This window comes from Oncorhynchus gorbuscha, linkage group LG21 (assembly GCF_021184085.1).
Source record: "Oncorhynchus gorbuscha isolate QuinsamMale2020 ecotype Even-year linkage group LG21, OgorEven_v1.0, whole genome shotgun sequence".
Classification (NCBI taxonomy): Eukaryota; Metazoa; Chordata; class Actinopteri; order Salmoniformes; family Salmonidae; genus Oncorhynchus; species Oncorhynchus gorbuscha.
In genome coordinates, this window is record NC_060193.1 from 47,709,965 (window position 1) to 47,729,633 (window position 19,669).

Consider the following 19,669-nt stretch of genomic DNA (forward strand, 5'->3'; position numbering starts at 1 on the left):
GTGAGAGTTCTATATTGTACCTGTCAATAGGCATGATTATTAACATTAGTACTGTTCTGACATTTTAGTTAATTACCACTTAATCAAGAAAGAGCACGAGGGGTACATGCACATGCTCATTTATTTTTAATGACATTTTCACTCAGTAGCCTCAGTGCACTCATCACTTTAAGAAAGATGTGAGAATCACACATTGACTGTGTTAATAAAGTGGACCTCTCCACCAATGAATAACTAGGGAAGATCATTACTGTGTATTTACTGTGCTAAGTGGAAAATGTCTCCAAGCTACCTTCACATAAGGCTGGGCGATATAGCATGAATACTGGTATACCCACATGTTGTCTATAAAAAAAAAACTGTTTTTATTAAGTGCTAAATAACTGAAACGTTCAACATTGGACTATTTCACTTTCATTTTAGTCCTAGTTTGGTTGAGAATAAAACCGTCAGCATGGAGAAGGCCTGTTAAAATAACTTTGTTGCCATTCTGGGCTCATGCACTAATCATAAAACACATTTGGATCTTGTATTATTCAGAAACATAAAATACAGTCAAATAACACCATACCGTTGTAAACTATAGTAATATAATTTGGCCATATCGCCCAGCCCTACCTTCACTTCAAAGCAAAACCGTTTTACTTCAGAGTAAACAATATCATTGCACGATACAATTGCCACTATTCCCTAAATACGTAGAATGAATTGACACCATTGTTAGAACATCACAAAAGGTTTCTATCTATCTATGGAATCAACGCCCACCATAACTTCATAACACTGAACCAGATCCTGGTATGAGATAGGTCGGTATCTTGGTTGGGAGGGCATCTCTTTAGAAGAAAGTAGATTCATTGGCATTTCTGTCATCCATTCCAAATCATGTCTGCCTTCCCATAACAAGTCAATCCCTTAACATCCATGTTTCCAAGTTTTTGTTGGCAGAGCTCTCGGTTTCCGATCCTATTCAACACGGCAGCTGAATGGCGTGAGCCACAAACGTCTCCCGTGTGTGTCCCGTACAATAGGCCTTGGTTCACAAACAATCTTCACAGCACCGAAACCATTTTTAACACCACAAATAGAAACTCCAGTGTGCAGTACTGTTTCATAGTCACACAGTTCATCCTCCAATTCAACAACGATAATAGAAACATGACAAGCTGTGTCGGTGTTCTGAGAAAAACATTACACGGAGTAAGAAACAAAAGACAATCAAATTAATACATTAACAGAGATGGTACAGTTGCATAATTACAAAACCTGACACTTGGGATGTACAGTAATGAGGGAAAGTGTGTCACTCAGAGAGAAGGGGAGGGGGGGAGACATACAGTAGAGTGAATGGCAGGTGTGAGTGTGTGTATCCACCGTTGTTTTCTACCCCAGATGGACCTCATCTGTTCTCCTCCCTATTCCAGGTCTTCATCCTCAGGTGCGATGGTGCTCGTCTGTTCAGAGGTCACACCTGAAAGACAACACACACACACACACACACACACACACACACACAGGTTGGTCATATGTAATAATGGCAAACATTCAAAATGCATTAAATCCCGTAGTCAACCCATATGAGTCATGTTTGGCATTAAGTCCAGAATTTCCATATGGTATGAAATAAACACTTGCATTTCTGATGAAAGATGGTTTGATTTAGCAGAATAAACACATGGTGCTGCTGCTATTTCCTCCAAAATATTTGTTGAGGAAAAGTCCATCAAAGACTATAAAGGCAAAGTAATTTGTCGTACTTGAGGAGTCATCCTCATTGGTGGACTTCTTCTCATCCTCTATGTAGCCAAAGCTCAGCAGCTTGGACATGCTCACAGGAGCACTCTTCTTCTCATGGGACCTGTCCATAGTAAAATCACTTTGACTGAGAGGTTGGAAATTCAATTGTGTTAGTGGTTATGTTGAACGTATAAGTTCCAACATTATACAAATGAGATATTACACAGGTTATAAAAGGTTATACAAATATATCACATAGTGACACACACATATTTCAGCGTGTTTGGTATTATTAAGCGAGAAGTGAAATTGAATTGCAGGCACTCACGTCTTCTTGTATTTGTTGACCTCCATATAACCACCTTGGTTTAGAGACATGTTCTCCATCTGGCTGGACGCATCAGTGACGGTGGGGTTCTGCACACAAGAATACACCCAGTTCAAACCAGTCAGTCAGGCCCAGTACAAGAATAGTCATTGTATGAAGTATACAAGCGCATGGAACACTTATAACAATGAAATGGGTGACCAAGTAAATACATGGGTGAAGATATGATGACCACACCAATCTGGTTGGCAGTCAAACAAATTAAAATGTTGTTACAGTGCACTGGTGAAAAACAAGGCAAGGAATTTCAACAGAAGTCAACCACCCCAATCCCTTTCTGAACGCAAGGACGGAGTCAACTCAAGAGATGAACTGATGGGAAACAATAAGGGGAGGGGAGGACGGTAAATGAGAACAACTGTGTCAGTGATGAGGGGGTTTGTTGGGGCCATTGAGTTCACCTTCTCTTTATAGCTATCGCTCTCCCTTTCCCAGGCTGAAATATCATCAGTACCGAAGGGAGCAGCTAGAGGTTGCCTTTTGCCGTATCCTTGACAACCATCAGGGGATGCTGCTTTACTTCCGCTGTAAAGCACAAAACCGAACCCTGGCTTGGACAACTAAAGATACACCACCACCAAGAGTCAAGATGTAACTTCCCATTCTAAACATGACCTGTTCATCTGTTTTCAAGACACACACAGACATGGCATGATGCAGAACGTTTGGTTAGGCCTGGCATATTGTTCCGTGATCCCACTTTAGAAAGTGAGACATTTCCAATAATGTTTTCAAAAAACAGAGCCAACAAACCAACAGGGGGTGGGGGGGGTCCTTACCGCTGAGATTCAGCTGAGGACAGATCAGGTGAGTTGTGGGATTTATTAGGCCTAGCATCCTCCTTGTTGTCCTCGTGCCACAGTAAGCCTATGGAGGACACATAACACAAGGTATTTCAAAGTAGGAAGTCATTCCCTTTCCTCTGGAAATTCAACGTGGGAATTCAACGCCTCTCCCCTATTTGACCTAGATATTGTGTGTGTATGTGTTGATGTGTCAGGCTATGTATGTAGTTCTGTCCTTGAGCTGTTTTTGTCTATTAATGTCATGAATTATGTCATGTTTTATGTTTTGTGTGGAACCCCAGGAAGAGTAGCTGCGGCTTTCGCAACAGCTAATAGGGATCCAAATAAAATACCATATATAGGGCAATTCACTATCATTTGAACTAGCTAATATTATTACAGCCACACTAATCTGTGTCCTATGAGGACATAGTAATGACCATGTACCGAAGTGTAAAGCGTGTATCTACTGTAAAGCAGCACAAAGCTATGACACAAAACATTGTCACCCTTCTGTCCCCCTCCTTTGGCAAGTTTGACATAGTCGGAGTCGGAGTGGAATATTCCCACACGCCTTCCGCTGGTCCTGGCCTCAGGAGCCCCCTCAGTGGCTTCCTGGCACAGCCCGGGGATCTGGGAAGTGGGTCCCGTGACCCCGTTGGAGGGAGCTTGGCCTGGGTAGCCTGTCTTCACGCCTGTAATAAAATGATTAGGTTTTGAATGGGTGTTGTCTCCAGCACTTAAGCCTGCATTTACAGGCAGATGATGTAACTGCCCTGGCTGGCTAGAGAATTCATGGCCTAGATGTAAAAGCTATATTGAGTGATATAGTGTAGCCTCCCTCTATGTAAGCATACGATAGCCTCTGCTAAGGTCTCGAAATTTGCAGCGAGGGAGGTAGCTAGTGCACTTGCCCCTGCAACCAGAAGGTAACTGGTTCAAGCACCACCTCAGTCATTTCTCAATCGCTACATTTGGTTTTCCACCAGAGGGATAAATCCACACTCTCTCGGGACTTTTTGGGAATACTCTGCTTAGAAGTCTGGCCCTTTATGACACAAGAGAGTTTGCTTAAATGCAAGGATACTGTATTAGTTGGCTCAGATGTCCATTTAACTGACTACAGCCAGAGGCTAGAATACATTAGCTAGCTTACCACCAGGCTTGGTCCGTCTGTGGTTGGGAGCAGCACTCATTTTGGCTGATGATGATTCCAGAATTAGCTGACGGGGTATAATAAAAAGACAAGATGGTTGCAACGTGAGTTAAAAATGCAAGATAAACTATGCTAACAGTTCTCGCTACATGTAAACCACACGACAATCGGGTATCCCCGTTTCAGACACAGAGGGGAGAGGCACACACAACCTTTGTTCAACGCTAGACAGTGGGATAGCATGCTTTAGCTAGCTAGCTAGCTTTACACAAAAGCCATCAAACGTGCACGACTCAATGTTAACATATGAACAACTAGCTAACAGGTTATCATATCATGTTGGTAATCGCCCATAGAGCAATGCAATGTTCAGAGAGGAATTGTATGTTTAGAAAAGCTATCTTACACAATTCGTGTGCCGGTGGGAGTGGAGACCTCGATATGAATGGTTAGCTAATGCGTTTAGCATTTCCTGCTGCACATTCCATGTACATCCGGTCATGTGGTTGTATCTGTTTTTTATAAAGAAAACACCCAAAACAGAAATATCCTAACAATATACATTACACATGTACATATATTTATTTATATTACAGTTACAATAAACCAATAGTTTGATTTCAATTTGAAGACGTTCGTGCCTTTTGGATTTGTAATACTGTAAGTTATTTGAATTTTCATTTATTACAGAAAATTGCAGTTTTCTTCACTCAACACCAGCGCCATACATCTGTACAGGACAATGGACAGCAACCCCGAACAAGCTGCAGCGTCACCCTTAACCTTTTCAGCACCATGGACAGCTCATCCTACAACCCCACCTGAAGCGTCCAGACCCTGACCAAGACATTTGAGAGATTGACGTACTGGAGGCAGCAATTAGGGATTTCCCCCTCAGATAGGTCAGCTGCAAAGTCAAAATCGACTGTATTGCAAAAATTCATGAAAACAAAAATGCACTTTTTGGTCGTAATTTAAGGTTAGGGTTAGGCATTAAGGGTTCATTACTGTGTGGCTGTGCCAGCTAGTGACCACTCTGCAGAGCTGCCTCCAGAACAAGATTTATGAAGAAATACTCTAACCTGCAGCCAAGACCAGGACAGATCCAGACCCAGGCCCTCGACCTTAGTCACTAATGTTCACATCCCATACCTCCTTTATGTGGTTTTGAGTGTTCAAGAGACCAAGAGTCCATTTTCCCCTTATAGGGGTGCTTGTACCGCTAGATGGAGCCAGAGGTAAGCCAATCAGAACTATGGGGGGTTGTAGGCCTGCTTCCCAAATGTCACCCCAATGGAGTGCACTACTTTTGACCAGAGCCCATGGGATTTATTGGTGTCTTTACAGATTTGGAACAAAATCAAATGTCAGAAAGATCATTCTATCAATGAAATGCCTTTTAAATACTTTATTTCACATTTAGAGTGCAGGTACATGTCATGTTATCATTAGATTTCACTGCTTTAATGAAAAGTACAACTCCTGTTATAGTTATTTGTCACGGATGATTATCCTAACATATACAACATAATACAATAGTTAAACATTTCAATGGTAACAAACCACAGACAAAGTTGTTATTTAGTTGAAAATACATCAAAATGGTATCTCTTTCTTAGAATCTAATGCAATTTGTGCTCATTCCATCAGACAACATATTGTATCAATCTGAGGCCAGTGCATGCAGAAAGGCCCTTTGGGTTAGTCTGAAGTGTATATTATTGAATAAATATATAATTCTAATAAATGAAATGTTAGTAGGAGCAGGACTATATTCTCTTGCATCTTTGCCTTCTCTGGCTTTGACGCTTCATCCTGGCACACAGCTTTTAGACTTCTTTGCCGCACTCGGGACACATGATCTCATCGCGGGCCATCAGAAAGCCCCTTCCCACCAGGGAGATGGAGCACTTCTTGCAGTTGAAGCAGTTGTTGTGCCACTGGCGCTCTTCAAACGAGATGTACTTGCTGCCACCCAGACCTGCACAAGCAAGACGAGACAGGCACAGAGAGGGAGGGATGGAGAAGTTCCTTATAAATTACTCAACCCCTTTTTGCCCTCAGAACAGTCTCAATTTGCCGGGGCATGGACTCTACAAGGTGTCGAAAGCATTCCCAAGCAGATGTTGACCTACACTACCGTTCAAAGGTTTGGGGTCACTTTGAAATGTCCTTGTTTTTTAAAGCACATTTTTTTGTCCATTAAAATAACATCCAATTGATCAGAAATACATTCTTGATACACACGGGAAACTGTTGGGCGTCAAAAACCCAGCAGCGTTGCAGTTCATGACACATTCAAACCGGTGCAACTGGCACCTACGACCATACCCCGTTCAAAGGCACTTAAATATTTTGTCTTGCCCATTCACCCTCTGAATGACACACATACACAATCTATGTCTCAATTGTCTCCATTTAAAAAAAATAATGTCTCACCCCCTTCATTTACACTAATTGAAGTGGATTTAATGGGTGACATCAATAAGGGATCATAGCTTTCCCCTGAATTCATCTGGTCAGTCTGTCATAGAAAGAGCAGGTGTTCCTAATGTTTTGTCCACACAGTGTGTAGTTAACTAATCATAGAAGGGTGGATTCTAACTTCCACTTATGTTGAACTTTCACTTTGTCTCCCATTGACATCCATGCATGACTAAGTGAATATCTGACATACGTGGAAGTTATGATTGGCTCCAGAGACTACAGATATGTGTGAAGATGAGCCAATGTGAGTGATCATACCACTGATAGGGGTGGTGCAGGAGGCACACTTCTTGGCATACAAGTTGCAGAAGCAGTTCAAGCAGTAGGCAAAGTTGTCCCGAGAGGTGAACCGCTGGCCAGACAGCTGCTGCTTACAACCGGTGCACAGGAAGCAGTCCTTATGCCACGGCTGATCATGATAGGTCACCCCGCCAGTTGTGATTGGCTACAGGAGATAGAAACAGGAAGTAACAAGCTCAATCACCAATCAATAATTAGGTAACATCTGTGAAGGTATTTGACCATGGGAAAAAGAAGTACTGCATAATGCAGGTTCAGCTGAATTGAGTTGAACTTCTATTCATCACAATCTTTGTTTCATGTGCACAAGGAACCAGTTTTAAATGCTGACAAAGAATGTTAATAAATGTGAATCTGGAGAGGAGCAATCCATTTTAACACAGAACTCTCCAAAAACATACATTCTCAGTGCTAGAGGCATCACCACAGACACCCTAGTTCAAATCCAGACCGTATCACAACTGGCCATGATTGGGAGTCCCATAGGGCGGTGCACAATTGGCCCAGCATCGTCTGGGTTTGGCCAGTGTAGGCCTTCATTATAAACTGACTTGCCTAGTTAAAAAACGTTAAATATATATTACCTTCTTGCATTGGATACACTGCATGGCAAACTGCTTCTCGTAACAGGGCACGCAGTAGTTACTGTTCTCCTTATGGATGAAGTTCTTGGTGCCGATTGGTTGCTGGCAACGTTGGCAAGTGAAGCAGGTCTCATGCCAGCTGTTGCCCTTATGCTCCATCTTCTTGGATCCTGCAAATGAGAGGAGAAAAAGAAGGAGAGAGAGAAAGGGGAGGAAGCGGGGAGGGTGAAGAGCAGAGCGATAGAGAGGGGGAGAGAGAGAGGGAGTGAGAGAGAGTGAGAGAGAGCGAGAGAGAGAGAGGAAGTGAGAGGGAGAGAGAGAGAGAAACAGGAAAATCAGGTTACACACGGACTGATCTTCCAGTGTGACACATTGAATAATGATACCAGTAGTGGTACGTGAGCTGGCTCCACCAAACTGTGACAGACCATCCACTTTCCCGCTTGACTGCTGCAACGACATCATTCATTCCATAAACTCCTAACACAGGTCCTAGGAGGTAGAAACTTGGCATCCATGATTGCACCAAATAGACTTGCTCATAGCCAAATCCCACTCAAACCTCAACTCTGTTAGATGTCTGTCCAATCTGTCAACTCTTTCCCCTTCAGTAGTTTCCTTACCAGTACCAATAGATTGTGTACTGACCAAATCCAACTGAAAGCCCCATTCACTGACTCCCCCCCTCTGTCAGGCCAGACATGTCCTTACCTGGCATGATGGTCTTCTTGCACTCGTGGCACTTGGAGGAGTACTCGTTGGAGTAGCACTCGGTGCAGAGCAGCAAGTCGTCCTTGGTGGAGAAGGGCTTGTCCACCAGGGAGCGGCTACACTTGAAGCAATGGAAGCAGTCGTCATGCCAGTGGCGGTCTTTGTAGGACAGGTCCTGAAGAAGGAGGACGGGACAGAGAGTCAGGGTCAGATGTATCTCCCATTCACCTTGGGGCCTCCTTTTCTGGGATAATGGACATCGGCGTGTTGACTAAATCTAAGGCCAACCAGTCTGTTAAGATTACCATGCCCTGTGTTCTAGTGGTCTGCCATGGCAGTGACCTCAACTCAACTCCTATTTGCTGGAGGCGTGGTGACAATGGATGTGTGACAACATGTGCTTAATTAGCTACCAATTTAGATGAATGACTGAATAATAACTGAGATGGGAGCAGGGGTGGCAATCACAGCTATGGGTTAGATATAGTGAAAGAGGCCTAGGACGGATGACTGACTGGCTGCCACAGGGGACAGGGACATTCGGCACAGATGAGCCCTCCTCCAGGCCGATCCGGGGGGAAGTGACCGTCATCTCATCTGTGAGACGAATGACCATGTAAAGTGACACTAATTGCTGAAAAAACACAGGGCCCTGTCAGAATGCGAACTTGGACGCCACAAGTTTCACGTTTTATGTGTTGTATGTACAGGATACACGTAGTATAGACTGTCCCATGAAATGCTTACTTGCAGGTTCCGTTATGCAACAATGATAAGAAATAATAAAAGAGAAGAATATGAACATAAAGTAAATGGCAGTAGAATAGAATGAACATTATATAAGTATAATACAGGAAGGCACAATTTATAGTCCAATGTTCACACGTGCATTGTGGAAGGGGAGATTGGTGTGTGTGTGTGTGTGTGTGTGTGTGTGTGTGTGTGTGTGTGTGTGTGTGTGTGTGTGTGTGTGTGTGTGTGTGTGTGTGTGTGTGTGTGTGTGTGTGTGTGTGTGTGTGTGTGTGTGTGTGTGTGTGTGTGTGTGTGTGTGTGTGTGTGTGTGTGTGTATGCATATCTGTGTGGGTGCATGTGTGCATGAGTGAGTGCATGTGTGCTGAGGTGCTGAGAGTCAGTGCATAGTGGTATGTCCTGTGTCCCTATAGGTCAATGACTGTGTCCGGGTCTGGTGTATTTGTGTTTTAATTCCATCGACTCCTGTTCTAATTCTAAGTTCTGCTCAACACCTGGGTCATAGAAATAAAGTGAAAACTAATAGGAAGGAATACAACCTATCATGGAATAGCAAATTTGGGTACTGATAAACTCTACACCACCACATTCAGGAAGTGGTCCACCTACCCTGCTGCTGCAGCCAATGGACTTCTTGCACTCTTCACAGGTGTTAGAGTACAGGTTCTCATAGCACTTCACACAGTAGGGGTTCTCTTCCCTGAGCACATACTTCCTCCCAAACAGGGACTCCTTGCAGTAATGGCAGTCATAGCGTTCCGCCATTTTGGATCAAATCTCTCCCTTTGCTCTCTTGCCTGTAAAAGAGGACATAAACATTTAGAGTCACCCAGTTTCTTCAAGTAAAGTAGCATCACTGATTGGCGAATCCTAACTTCCATGCATTGATGTCAATGGGAGACTGAGTGAAAATTTGACTTAAATTGAAGTTTTTCCCCTGACTGAAAAATTGGTATATATATATATATATATGTTGTTTTTTAAAAACTTTAGTTAATTTAGTAAATATTTTCTTAACTACACTTTCTTAAAACTGTACTGCTGTTTAAGTTCTTGTAAGTAAGCATTTGATTTTGATCAACATGTGGTGTATTTTAATAGTGGATTAGTCTCAATAACCATGAGACCACAAGGTCATTGTAATGTAATGACACAATGCACTAGACTATGGCATACAAGGCTTACTAACGTACTCATTTATCTGAAATAAAAGTATCTCTGTGGTTCAATCAATGGACCAAGACTAAAGTCACAATGACAACTTTGAGAATGAGGTCTGCGAGAGTAAAATGGTTACGCAATCTGCTGCTTTGGTGAGCTATCGCATCAGCTGAGAACACAGCTGTAGAGTAAGAGCTTCACATTTAAAGTGGTAGAATGTGGTAATCAGACAGAAATGTAAATGGTTCCCACTGGGCACACACTGGTTCAATGAAATGGCGTTGAACCAACATGGAATAGACGTTGAATTGACATCTATGCCTGGTGGGTTGCCTCAAATGCTAATTGTATCAATGAATACTTATTTAAATGCTAGGTGTACTCATACGGTTGAATTTTATATCGTGCATTTGGTCCAAAAATCCTAGCTGGTGTACAGTAAGAACAATACACAACAATGTATGCCTATGCTAGTAAAACACAATGTGTAGCTCTGGGATACAGTGGAAAGATGACTCGAGCCTCTAAAGAAGGAGGAGAGAGAAAGGGTGGCATGCTGTGCCAAAGTCTGCTCTAGGCCCCGCAGCTGTCCTCTGTCTCCCCCTTAAGCAGCTGTCCTCTGTCTCCCCATTCAGCCCTGGCTAACCCCTGGTTATCCCTCTCATGATCCTTTGTGGGGACAGGAGATCCTCAGTGAGTTCCACTGTGTCCCCCCTCCGTCCTGGACAGACAGCCAGGCGCCTTGCAAAGATCATAGAGTTTAGAATTAACTTTGCGGGTTCCGTCAAATTGCTGTGGTCCGGGGGACATTTGAACAATTCTATTTCTATGGTGGCACCTTAATTGGAGAGGACGGGCCTGTGGTAATGGCTGGAGTGGAATGAGTAGAATAGTATCAAATACATAAAACACATGGGTTGATGCCACTCCATTTACTCCGTTCCAGTTGTTATCATGAGCCGTCCTCCTCTCAGCAGCCTCCTGTGGTAGCCACCCAGTAGTCCACAACACAACACTGCAGAGGAGCAGAGTTATGTAGTGATGCATTTCATTGCGTATCTCGTTCTTACAATAGGGAGCATACATTCCACAGGTTGTTTCTGGCAGAGGTTTACGACAGGAGTGGATATTTCTAGGCCTCTCTCCCTCTGTGCCTCCCCTGTCTTCGTCCTCTCTCTCCGTTTTGGAATGGACCCGGATGATCAACGATCTCAGGATGACAAGATGAAGTATTTGGCGCAGCTGTTGGCCGGGGCAGGGAGGCGGTGTGCTGGCGTTGATGTCCATGACTTAATAAGAGGAGGTTAGAACAGAGCTACACACCTCTTCCTCCTCCTCCTTCTCCTTCTCCTCCTTCTCCTCCACACACACCACAACACTCAGCGTAACTCCTTCTCCTCCACAAATGGAATTGAGTGATTTTGTGATCAATATCGAAGTGACCCCTGAACAGAGACATGCACTTCACAAATACTAGGTTCCACAGTAGTATTTATGCTTGTTTTGCAGGTTAATTTGATCCGTCAAGGACAACTGAAGAACTTTGACCCCCCCCCCCCAGTAGTCTAGAGAAACCACAGAATAGTGTTGAGTGGCAGATGCAGATAGATCTATGTCATGATGTGTAGACACTTCCAATTTTCAGGATAAACAATGAGTATAGTTGGGATACACTGTCACATGCAGTAGCCTGTAACAATCCAAATCTAATTCCGGCTGACTTCCTGTCCCATTTCCCTACCACAACAAAGACCTCAATTCATCCATTCCCAAATCAGAGTCATGCTCAAAACCGTTGGCAGGCGTTAGTAGTAGTTCAGTCCCTTTTACGGCAGTACATGGGATTCATACGTTAAGACCAACGAGGTCTCATTTCCCCCCAATCTCCTATCTAATTCAAGCTCTACAATGGATCACTATGATCATCGTTAGACTCTTACAGACCAAACATTGGTCCCTGGACCTCCATCTGTTGCCATAGCTCCTGTCTGCCATAATCTCATTGCAGGGCCATAGAGTCTTACAGGGCATACAAATGGCCATGACACTACCATGACACCATGGCTAATAAAAGATCATGATGAGTGACTCCAGGGCCCCTACCATGGAAGGGCATCCCCACTCCAAAAAACAAGGGGCCCTTCAGACAACTGCCCAGCCCACTCAAACCTCCATCTCCTTTCATCCAGCCACACTGCACTGATTCCTGCATTCAGCCACTCTTTGTTTTCAAAGACTACTCTTCAGCTTTCAGTCCATCTCGCATCACTTCACATCGTAGCAAGTCAAAAAATGTGCAAAAGAGCACACCTTCCAGGCCTGTTTGGGGTACAATCGAAAATCTAAGAGGGTTGAGAGGTTGTGGCCTGATGTGGAAAGTCATCTGCTTGTATTCTATCTATGCTCTGCTATTGAATTATTCATTTGAAACTGTAGATAGCACTTTAAACTTTCAGAATCTGCAGGGGAGACCACTGCCAAGGCCTTTTGAAACAAACTGCCAAATAGACATTTAAAATCATACCCACTGCGCACAGACGTCAATTCAACATAGATTCCATGTTGGTGCTACGTCATTTCTTTGAAATGACGTGGAAACAACGTTGATTCAACCAATGTGTCCCCAGTGGGTAGTTATTGATAGCTACTGATAGCTGTATTTATTAAAGTATTTGAAACTAATCTGAAACAAAATGTATCAAACAAACATCAGCCACCTAATTCCAAAATAAAAGGATGAGAGGGTTAGCTCTAAAGCATCGCAAAGTTTCACAAATCCAAAAAGCTCATTTGCTGCCAAAGAGAACAAACTCTAGCCTGAATAAGCATCTGCAGCTCAGCCTCAGCCGTGTGAGTGGCTACACGTTAGCAAGTGAGACAGAGAGCAGTGGAACAGATAGAAATCAACAAGCAGATGTCTAGAATAACCAAAGGAAGTGTACTAAAACAGACAGAGCAGACCAGTCGTCAGTTACCAGAACAGTGGACCAGAGCCGGAGTAGAGAGAGAAGTGTCCTCCTACCTGTGAGTGCAGCAGCCTCAGCCTGTGTGTCTCTTGCTCGAGGAGTCAGTGCTGACAGAGAGTTGAGGGAGAAGACCAGTCCTAGTCTCTGCTTGATTGGTTTAAGAGCAGCAGTACCCGGGGACTGGGCAGTGGGGTGACTGGGGTGGGCCGGACCACTTGATCTGAGGCTATAAATACAACGTAACTACTGAGCTACACTGGAGCCAGAAGTTTACATCTCCCCACCATCAGACAGACAGTGGCCTTTTATGGCTTCACTGTATATTAGAGAGAGCATACTGTCACACAGATACATAGGCATGCACACACAAGCACACATACACCCACAAATACAAATGATTACACTTGATCAACCATCCCTTTCCTTCCCACACACAATTATTATTTTAAAATGATATAATAATTAAATGGCTGCTACATACAATGCAGTAGGTCTAATGTTTCCAACAGATGACTTTCAGTAAGCTCACTTCATCTGTGGGCCTCTGGGAAAAGGATTTGTGTTCCACTCCTGTTACTCACACTCCGCTCAAAGAGAGATATCCCCAATGGGCACAATGGCCCTGACAGACAGACTGGAACAGGTTAACATGACCTCAAAGAGGCCTCGTGTCGACCTGTGCATAACATTCTTGAGGAGGACATTACTGATTAGCCTTGGTTCCCTGAGAAAACAGAACCCACACGCAACATGGCCAGGTGAGTTCACCGGGTCATGTGACTCAGGTTGAGCTGAGGAGGGTCTTCAACTCCAGTCCTGAAAGGCTACTGGATGTGAACAGGCTGATGTTCAAAGCCAGCCCAATACTAACCTAACTGATTCAAACAGCCAAGGTCCAGACTGACTACCATGATTAGTTAATTAGTTGAACCAGATGATTTAGTGCCATGGTGGAACCAAAGTCTGCACACACACAAGGAGAGACAGTTTCCAAAACAGGTGAGGGCTGATGATTTTGCTTGATAGTTTATGCTGAACATCTCCTATCACAGTAAGCCTAACCCCCTCCCACATCCTCTATTATCTTAAAGTTGTGAATAGCAAGTGTTGATCTATTCTTAACCGGTCTGTGTTTCATTCCTAATGGATGATCATGAGACGTCATAGTTTGCACATTTGTTCCCCGTCAAATGCGAGCTAGAATCATCAACACCAGGCTCCTCTTGTGTCTCATAGCAAATGGGTGTGATACTGTCTGATGGGAGGTGTAGAGAATGGAGGGTGTGATACTGTCTGATGGGAGGTGTAGAATAGGGGGTGTGATACTGTCTGATGGGAGGTGTAGAATAGGGGGTGTGATACTGTCTGATCGGAGGTGTAGAGTAGGGAGGGTGTGATACTATCTGATAGGAGGTGTAGAGTAGGGGGTGTGATACTGTCTGATAGGAGGTATAGAGTAGGGGGTGTGATACTGTCTGATGGGAGGTGTAGAGTAGGGGGTGTGATACTGTCTGATGGGAGGTGTAGAGTAGGGGGTGTGATACTGTCTGATGGGAGGTGTAGATTAGGCTATCGAGGTAATACTCTCTCCCCCTCTCCTGCTCCTCCTGGTTGGAACACAGAGATCCTCAGCACCTGTCCTCTGTGGGTATTGGCTGCCTCTCACATGGCGTTCCACAGAGTTTGTGGATCTATACCAGGCCTGGGGGGTCGAGACCTTGCTCCCATCACCAATTAACACACAATTTCCAAGAGCAAAATTAGTCTAAATTGCCCCCATTGGTCTGTGGTTGCAATATCTAGTGCTAGTCCACATGCTATGTTGACTGTAGGCTACAATAAGCAGCCAACTACTGACCACGCCTCACAGTAATTCATCCATTCATTGTGACGTTGCTCAGACCGTACTGAGCAATCCCTTAATAGTTTGTGTGTGCCTGTGCAATGTTTATATTAGGGCCTTTATAATATGAAGATGGGTTAATGATAATTGTACAGATTGATTTAACTCCAATATAAACATATGATTACATGGAATTTGTCAACTGACATTGAATGCTTCCGGGGACCCTAATCTAAACTGAAGGGATTTTAGTTTTTAGTTTTTTTGCAAAATATTAAATCCAACGTTAATCACATTTCATGCTTTTATACCTTCTTAGTCATGCGGAACCCATTAAGAGCTGTTTCGTAAACAGGCATGACATAAACATTATGTGTCTTATTATCAAATGAAGGTTTTTGGCCCACCTTCTGAAATTCCTCTCTGCCTTGTGACGTCCACTCTAACAATGTCAAAGGGTCCTGGGTGCAGCGAGATATTTCCCCTCCTTTTTTTTAATGTCATCTAGCACTCATGATCCTGGAGAAACCCAAACCATGAGTGAGGTTCCAAACATAGCCTGGACTTAATGCGATAAGGGGAATGTTTGTGTCGTGCCACAGATAAGCTGTGAGGGAGACAGTGTGTATAGACTTGTTACGACTCTAGACAGTTCCTTGGTCTTGGAAACATCTATTGAAGAAATGAAAGAGAGTGACTGAGTGAGGACATGTTGTGACTGCTGGACCTATCTCTTTGCTGTGAAGTGCTGTCTTGTCAACACCTACAGCATAAACAGATTTGGGACCAGGCTAGTGAAGTGCTCCTAGATGACCCCTCAGTGTGGTATGTACTTTGCATTTTGGCAGCGCTCCTATACAGGTAACTGCCCCCCAAAAATGGAAACACTTGAGTAAATGAGGGATACAAAGTACATTGAAACCAGGTGCTTCCACACAGGTGTGGTTCCCAAGTTAATTAAGCAGTTAACATCCTATAATGCTTAGGATTATGTATAAAAAATGCTGGGCATGCCATTATTTTGCTACCATGGCTATGTCCCCCTTGGATGACGATGTCCCCATACACAAGCACAAGTGGTCACTGAATAGTTGGATGAGCATGAAAACAATGTAAACCTCTTTAAGGAATACCTAGGATAGGATAAGTAATCCCTCTCACCCCCCCCCCTTAAGTTTTAGATGCACTATTGTAAAGTGACTGTTCCACTGGATGTCACAAGGTGAATGCACCAATTTGTAAGTCGCTCTGGATAAGAGCGTCTGCTAAATGACTTAAATGTAAATGTAAATGTAAACTACATGTATATGCCTTGGCCGACCAAGTCACCAGATTTCAACCCAATTGAACATTTATGGGAGATTCTGGAGAGGCATCTGAGACAGCGTGTTCCACCATCATCAACAAACCACCAAATGACGGAATTTCTTGTGGAATAATGGTGTCAGATCCCTCCAATAGAGTTACAGACACATGTAGAATATTGAAGATGTTCTGGTTCATGGTGACCCAACACCCTCTTAAGACACTTTATGTTGGGGTTTCCTTTATTTTGGCATTTACCTGTACATGACCCATACATTAAGTGCATACATTTCACCCATACGAGGTGGTGGCGGAGGCCCATGTCACAGCCTGGCATCTTATAAGCACCGCCCAATGGGTAGCCTGGTGACAGATATGTTTGTTCCAAAGTGTGACAATGACCATATGGCAAGACAGTACAAACAGATCTGAGACCAGGCCAACTGATGGGAGCCACAGTGAGTGCCTGGCCTGCCAGGCCGCCTGCTCTCCCAGCATGGCCGCACCGGCTAGATGTGACATGGTAAACGTACATTTGTATCCCTCCAATTAGTATGATATGTTCGGTTTGGTACGGTTCCATAAGACAGAAGGTTACTTAAGGAAAAAATGAAAGGAAGGACGTTGGTAGGGGAGGATAGGTGGGTTTATAAGGCAAACTTCTAGCAACCCAAAAGGTTACGCGTTCGAATCAAATCCATAGAGGTTAAAACCTGCAGCTATAACGATAGCGCTGACGTCATCCACGTAGGCCCATCGAAATCTCCCGATGGCGCATGAGGCCTGGAGTATTTGAATTTAAAGCCTTATTTTAGAATGGAGCTGAATGGCACCAAACAATTGCTAAGGTTAATTAATGGTTTAAAATGGCCGTAACAAGCAAAGGATCATGGTCGATGTAAAATCGTTTTCATCCTGCCTGAGCGAGTCAACTCCCGAGCCTCCTCGTAGCCTGCCGGCCCGAGATTGGTCTGTGTCAGCATGTGTGACGACAAATGTACTAGTCAGAATGGATCACTATTTAATGAAATATCTTGATTTGTAGCGAACTTTAAAAAAAAATCACAGTGGGGATTGAACTTGATCATAAGAAACACATTTTAGACCCCAAAACGTCCTTTAAAAAAATGGTTTTGCAATTCTGCCGATCGTAATTTACCTAGGCTTTCTAGGGCAGACCAGGGCTTCTGGCACTGCGAAGTTGCTACGCAGTAGCCAACCAACAAAGCTTGTGACTGCACACTCTAGACCAGACACTGGGGGCCTGATCGAATCATGGACAACTTTAGCATTTTAGGTAATTATCAACTTTGTAACCACTTACTACTTTTAAGCCACTGCGTAAGATATCATATGAATTGGAATTGGTAACATATCATACGAATTGAAGAACGTAATATATCCTACCAAATGGGATGACGGACATCCACAAATGAAAACATATCATACTAAATTGAGGAAGACAAATTTACATTTACTATGTTACTTTGACCCCTGATTCTAGGCTGGCTCTCCCCAGCAGCTGATAAGGCCTCTGGATATAGAGTGCAGATTAGGCTACCAGAACTTAATACTTGCACCTCTGATGAGTTATAAATGAAAATCGGCCAGGTTAGGGTAAAGCTAGTGAGGGAGATATGAGTCTCCAGCTTCAGAGATTTTTGCAGTTCGTTCCAGTGATTGGCAGCAGAGAACTGGAAGGAAAGACGACAAAGGAGGAATTGGCTTTGGGGTTGACCAATGAGATATAACTGATGGAGCGTGTGCTACGTGTGGGTGCTGCTATGGTGACCAGTGAGCTGAGATAAGGCTGGGCTTCACCTAGCAGAGACTTGTAGATAACCTGTAGCCAGTAGGTTTGGCGACGAGTTTGAAGGAAGGGCCAACCAACGAGAGCGTAAAGGGCGCAATGGTGGGTAGTGTATGGGGCTTTGCTGACAAAACGGATGGCATTGTGATAGACTGCATCCAGTTTGTTGAGTAGAGTTGGTGGCTATTTTATAAATGACATCACCAAAGTCGAGGATCGGTAGGATGGTCGGTTTTACGACCATCCTATCCTAGTTTTAGGTTTGGCAGCATGAGTGAAGGATGCTTTGTTGCGATATAGGAAGCCAATTCTAGATTTAATTTTGGATTGGAGATGCTTAATGTGAGTCTGGAAGGAGAGTTTACAGTCTAACCAGACACCAAGGTGTTTGTAGTTGTCCACATATTCTAAGTCAGAGCCGTCCAGAGTAGTGATGCTGGACGGGCGAGCAGGTGCGGGCAGTGATCGATTGAATAGCATGCATTTAGTTTTACTTGTGTTTAAAAGCAGTTGGAGGCCACGGAAGGAGAGTTGTATGACATTGAAGCTCGTCTGGAGGTTAGTTAACACAGTGTCCAAAGAGGGGCCAGAAGTATACAGAATGGTGTCGTCTGCGTAGAGATGTACCAGAGAATCACCAGCAGCAAGAGCAACATCATTGATGTATACAGAGAAGAGATTCGGCCCGAGGACTGAACCCTGTGGCACCCCCATAGAGACTGCCAAAGGTCCGGACAACAGGCCCTCCGATTTGACACACTGAAATCTATCAGAGAAGTAGTTGGTAAACCAGGTGAGGCAGTCATTTGAGAAACCAAGGCTGTCGAGTCTGCCAATAAGAATGGGGTGATTGACAGAGTCGAAAGCCTTGGCCAGGTCGATGAATACGGCTGCACAGTAATGTCTCTTATCAATGGCGGTTATGATGTCATATAGGACCTTGAGCGTGGCTGAGGTGCACCCATGACCAGCTCTGAAACCAGATTGCATAGCGGAGAAGGTACAGTGGGATTCGAAATGGTCGGTAATCTGTTTGTTAACTTGGCTTTCAACCTTAGAAAGACAGGGTAGGATAGATATAGGTCTGTAGCAGTTTGGGTCTAGAGTGTCACCCCCTTTGAAGAGGGGGATGACCGCGACAGCTTTCCAATCTTTGGGAATCTCAGACGATACGAAAGAGAGGTTGAACAGGCTAGTAATAGGGGTTGCAACAATTTCAGCAGATAAGTTTAGAAAGAGAGGGTCCATATTGTCTAGACTGGCTGATTTGTAGGGATCCAGATTTTGCAGCTCTTTCAGAACATCAGCTATCTGGATTTGGGTGAAGGAGAAATGGTGGGGGCTTTGGCGGTTTGCTGTTGAGGGTGCCGGGCAGTTGACCGGGGTAGGGGTAGCCAGGTGGAAATCATGGCCAGCCTTAGAGAAATGCTTATTGAAAATCTCAATTATAGTGGATTTATTGGTGGTGACAGTGTTTCCTAGCCTCAGAGCAGTGGGCAGCTGGGAGGAGGTTTTCTTATTCAACATGGACTTTACAGTGTCCCCGAACTCTTTTGAGTTAGTACTACAGGATGCAAATTTCTGTTTGAAAAAGATAGCCTTAACTATTGATTTAGCTATTGATTTAGACAACAGTTCTCAATTAATGCAAGACACTCTTACTCACGGTTGCACAAAAAGAGCTG

At 43.9% G+C, this 19,669-nt stretch overlaps 2 protein-coding genes across 3 annotated transcripts; both read right to left on the reverse strand.

Annotated features, from left to right (window-relative positions):
• Nucleotides 1-103: 103 nt before the first annotated feature.
• Nucleotides 104-4,568, reverse strand: LOC124008287 (uncharacterized protein C7orf57 homolog). Its single transcript, XM_046319444.1, has 8 exons — nucleotides 4,473-4,568; nucleotides 4,067-4,133; nucleotides 3,420-3,605; nucleotides 2,905-2,992; nucleotides 2,527-2,650; nucleotides 2,066-2,154; nucleotides 1,758-1,882; nucleotides 104-1,471 (listed from the first exon to the last, which is right to left on the reverse strand). Exons 1-8 carry the CDS (start codon nucleotides 4,566-4,568, stop codon nucleotides 1,416-1,418), a joined length of 831 nt encoding a protein of 276 aa, XP_046175400.1. The 3' UTR covers nucleotides 104-1,415.
• Nucleotides 4,569-5,459: 891 nt separating this feature from the next.
• Nucleotides 5,460-13,215, reverse strand: LOC124008943 (four and a half LIM domains protein 2-like). Of its 2 annotated transcripts, none has more exons than XM_046320540.1 (6): nucleotides 13,083-13,215; nucleotides 9,509-9,696; nucleotides 8,149-8,323; nucleotides 7,438-7,607; nucleotides 6,812-6,998; nucleotides 5,460-6,047 (listed from the first exon to the last, which is right to left on the reverse strand). In XM_046320540.1, exons 2-6 carry the CDS (start codon nucleotides 9,662-9,664, stop codon nucleotides 5,896-5,898), a joined length of 840 nt encoding a protein of 279 aa, XP_046176496.1. In that variant the 5' UTR covers nucleotides 9,665-9,696; nucleotides 13,083-13,215; the 3' UTR covers nucleotides 5,460-5,895. The 2 variants fall into 2 exon arrangements, with proteins under 2 accessions (XP_046176496.1, XP_046176497.1); XM_046320541.1 differs by lacking the exon at nucleotides 13,083-13,215 and adding an exon at nucleotides 11,131-11,268.
• Nucleotides 13,216-19,669: the final 6,454 nt, after the last annotated feature.

Coding starts and splice junctions, on each gene's coding strand:
- LOC124008943 (XM_046320540.1), bottom strand. CDS start 9,664: ATGGCGGAACGCTATGACTGCCATTACTGCAAGGAGTCCCTGTTTGGG. Junction 7,608..8,148: donor CAAGAAGACCATCATGCCAG/GTAAGGACATGT, acceptor TCTCATTTGCAG/GATCCAAGAAGATGGAGCAT. Junction 6,048..6,811: donor CTGCACCACCCCTATCAGTG/GTATGATCACTC, acceptor TTGCTTGTGCAG/GTCTGGGTGGCAGCAAGTAC.
- LOC124008287 (XM_046319444.1), bottom strand. CDS start 4,568: ATGACCGGATGTACATGGAATGTGCAGCAGGAAATGCTAAACGCATTA. Junction 4,134..4,472: donor CCCACCGGCACACGAATTGT/GTAAGATAGCTT, acceptor ATACCCCGTCAG/CTAATTCTGGAATCATCATC. Junction 2,155..2,526: donor GCGATAGCTATAAAGAGAAG/GTGAACTCAATG, acceptor TCTTGTGTGCAG/AACCCCACCGTCACTGATGC.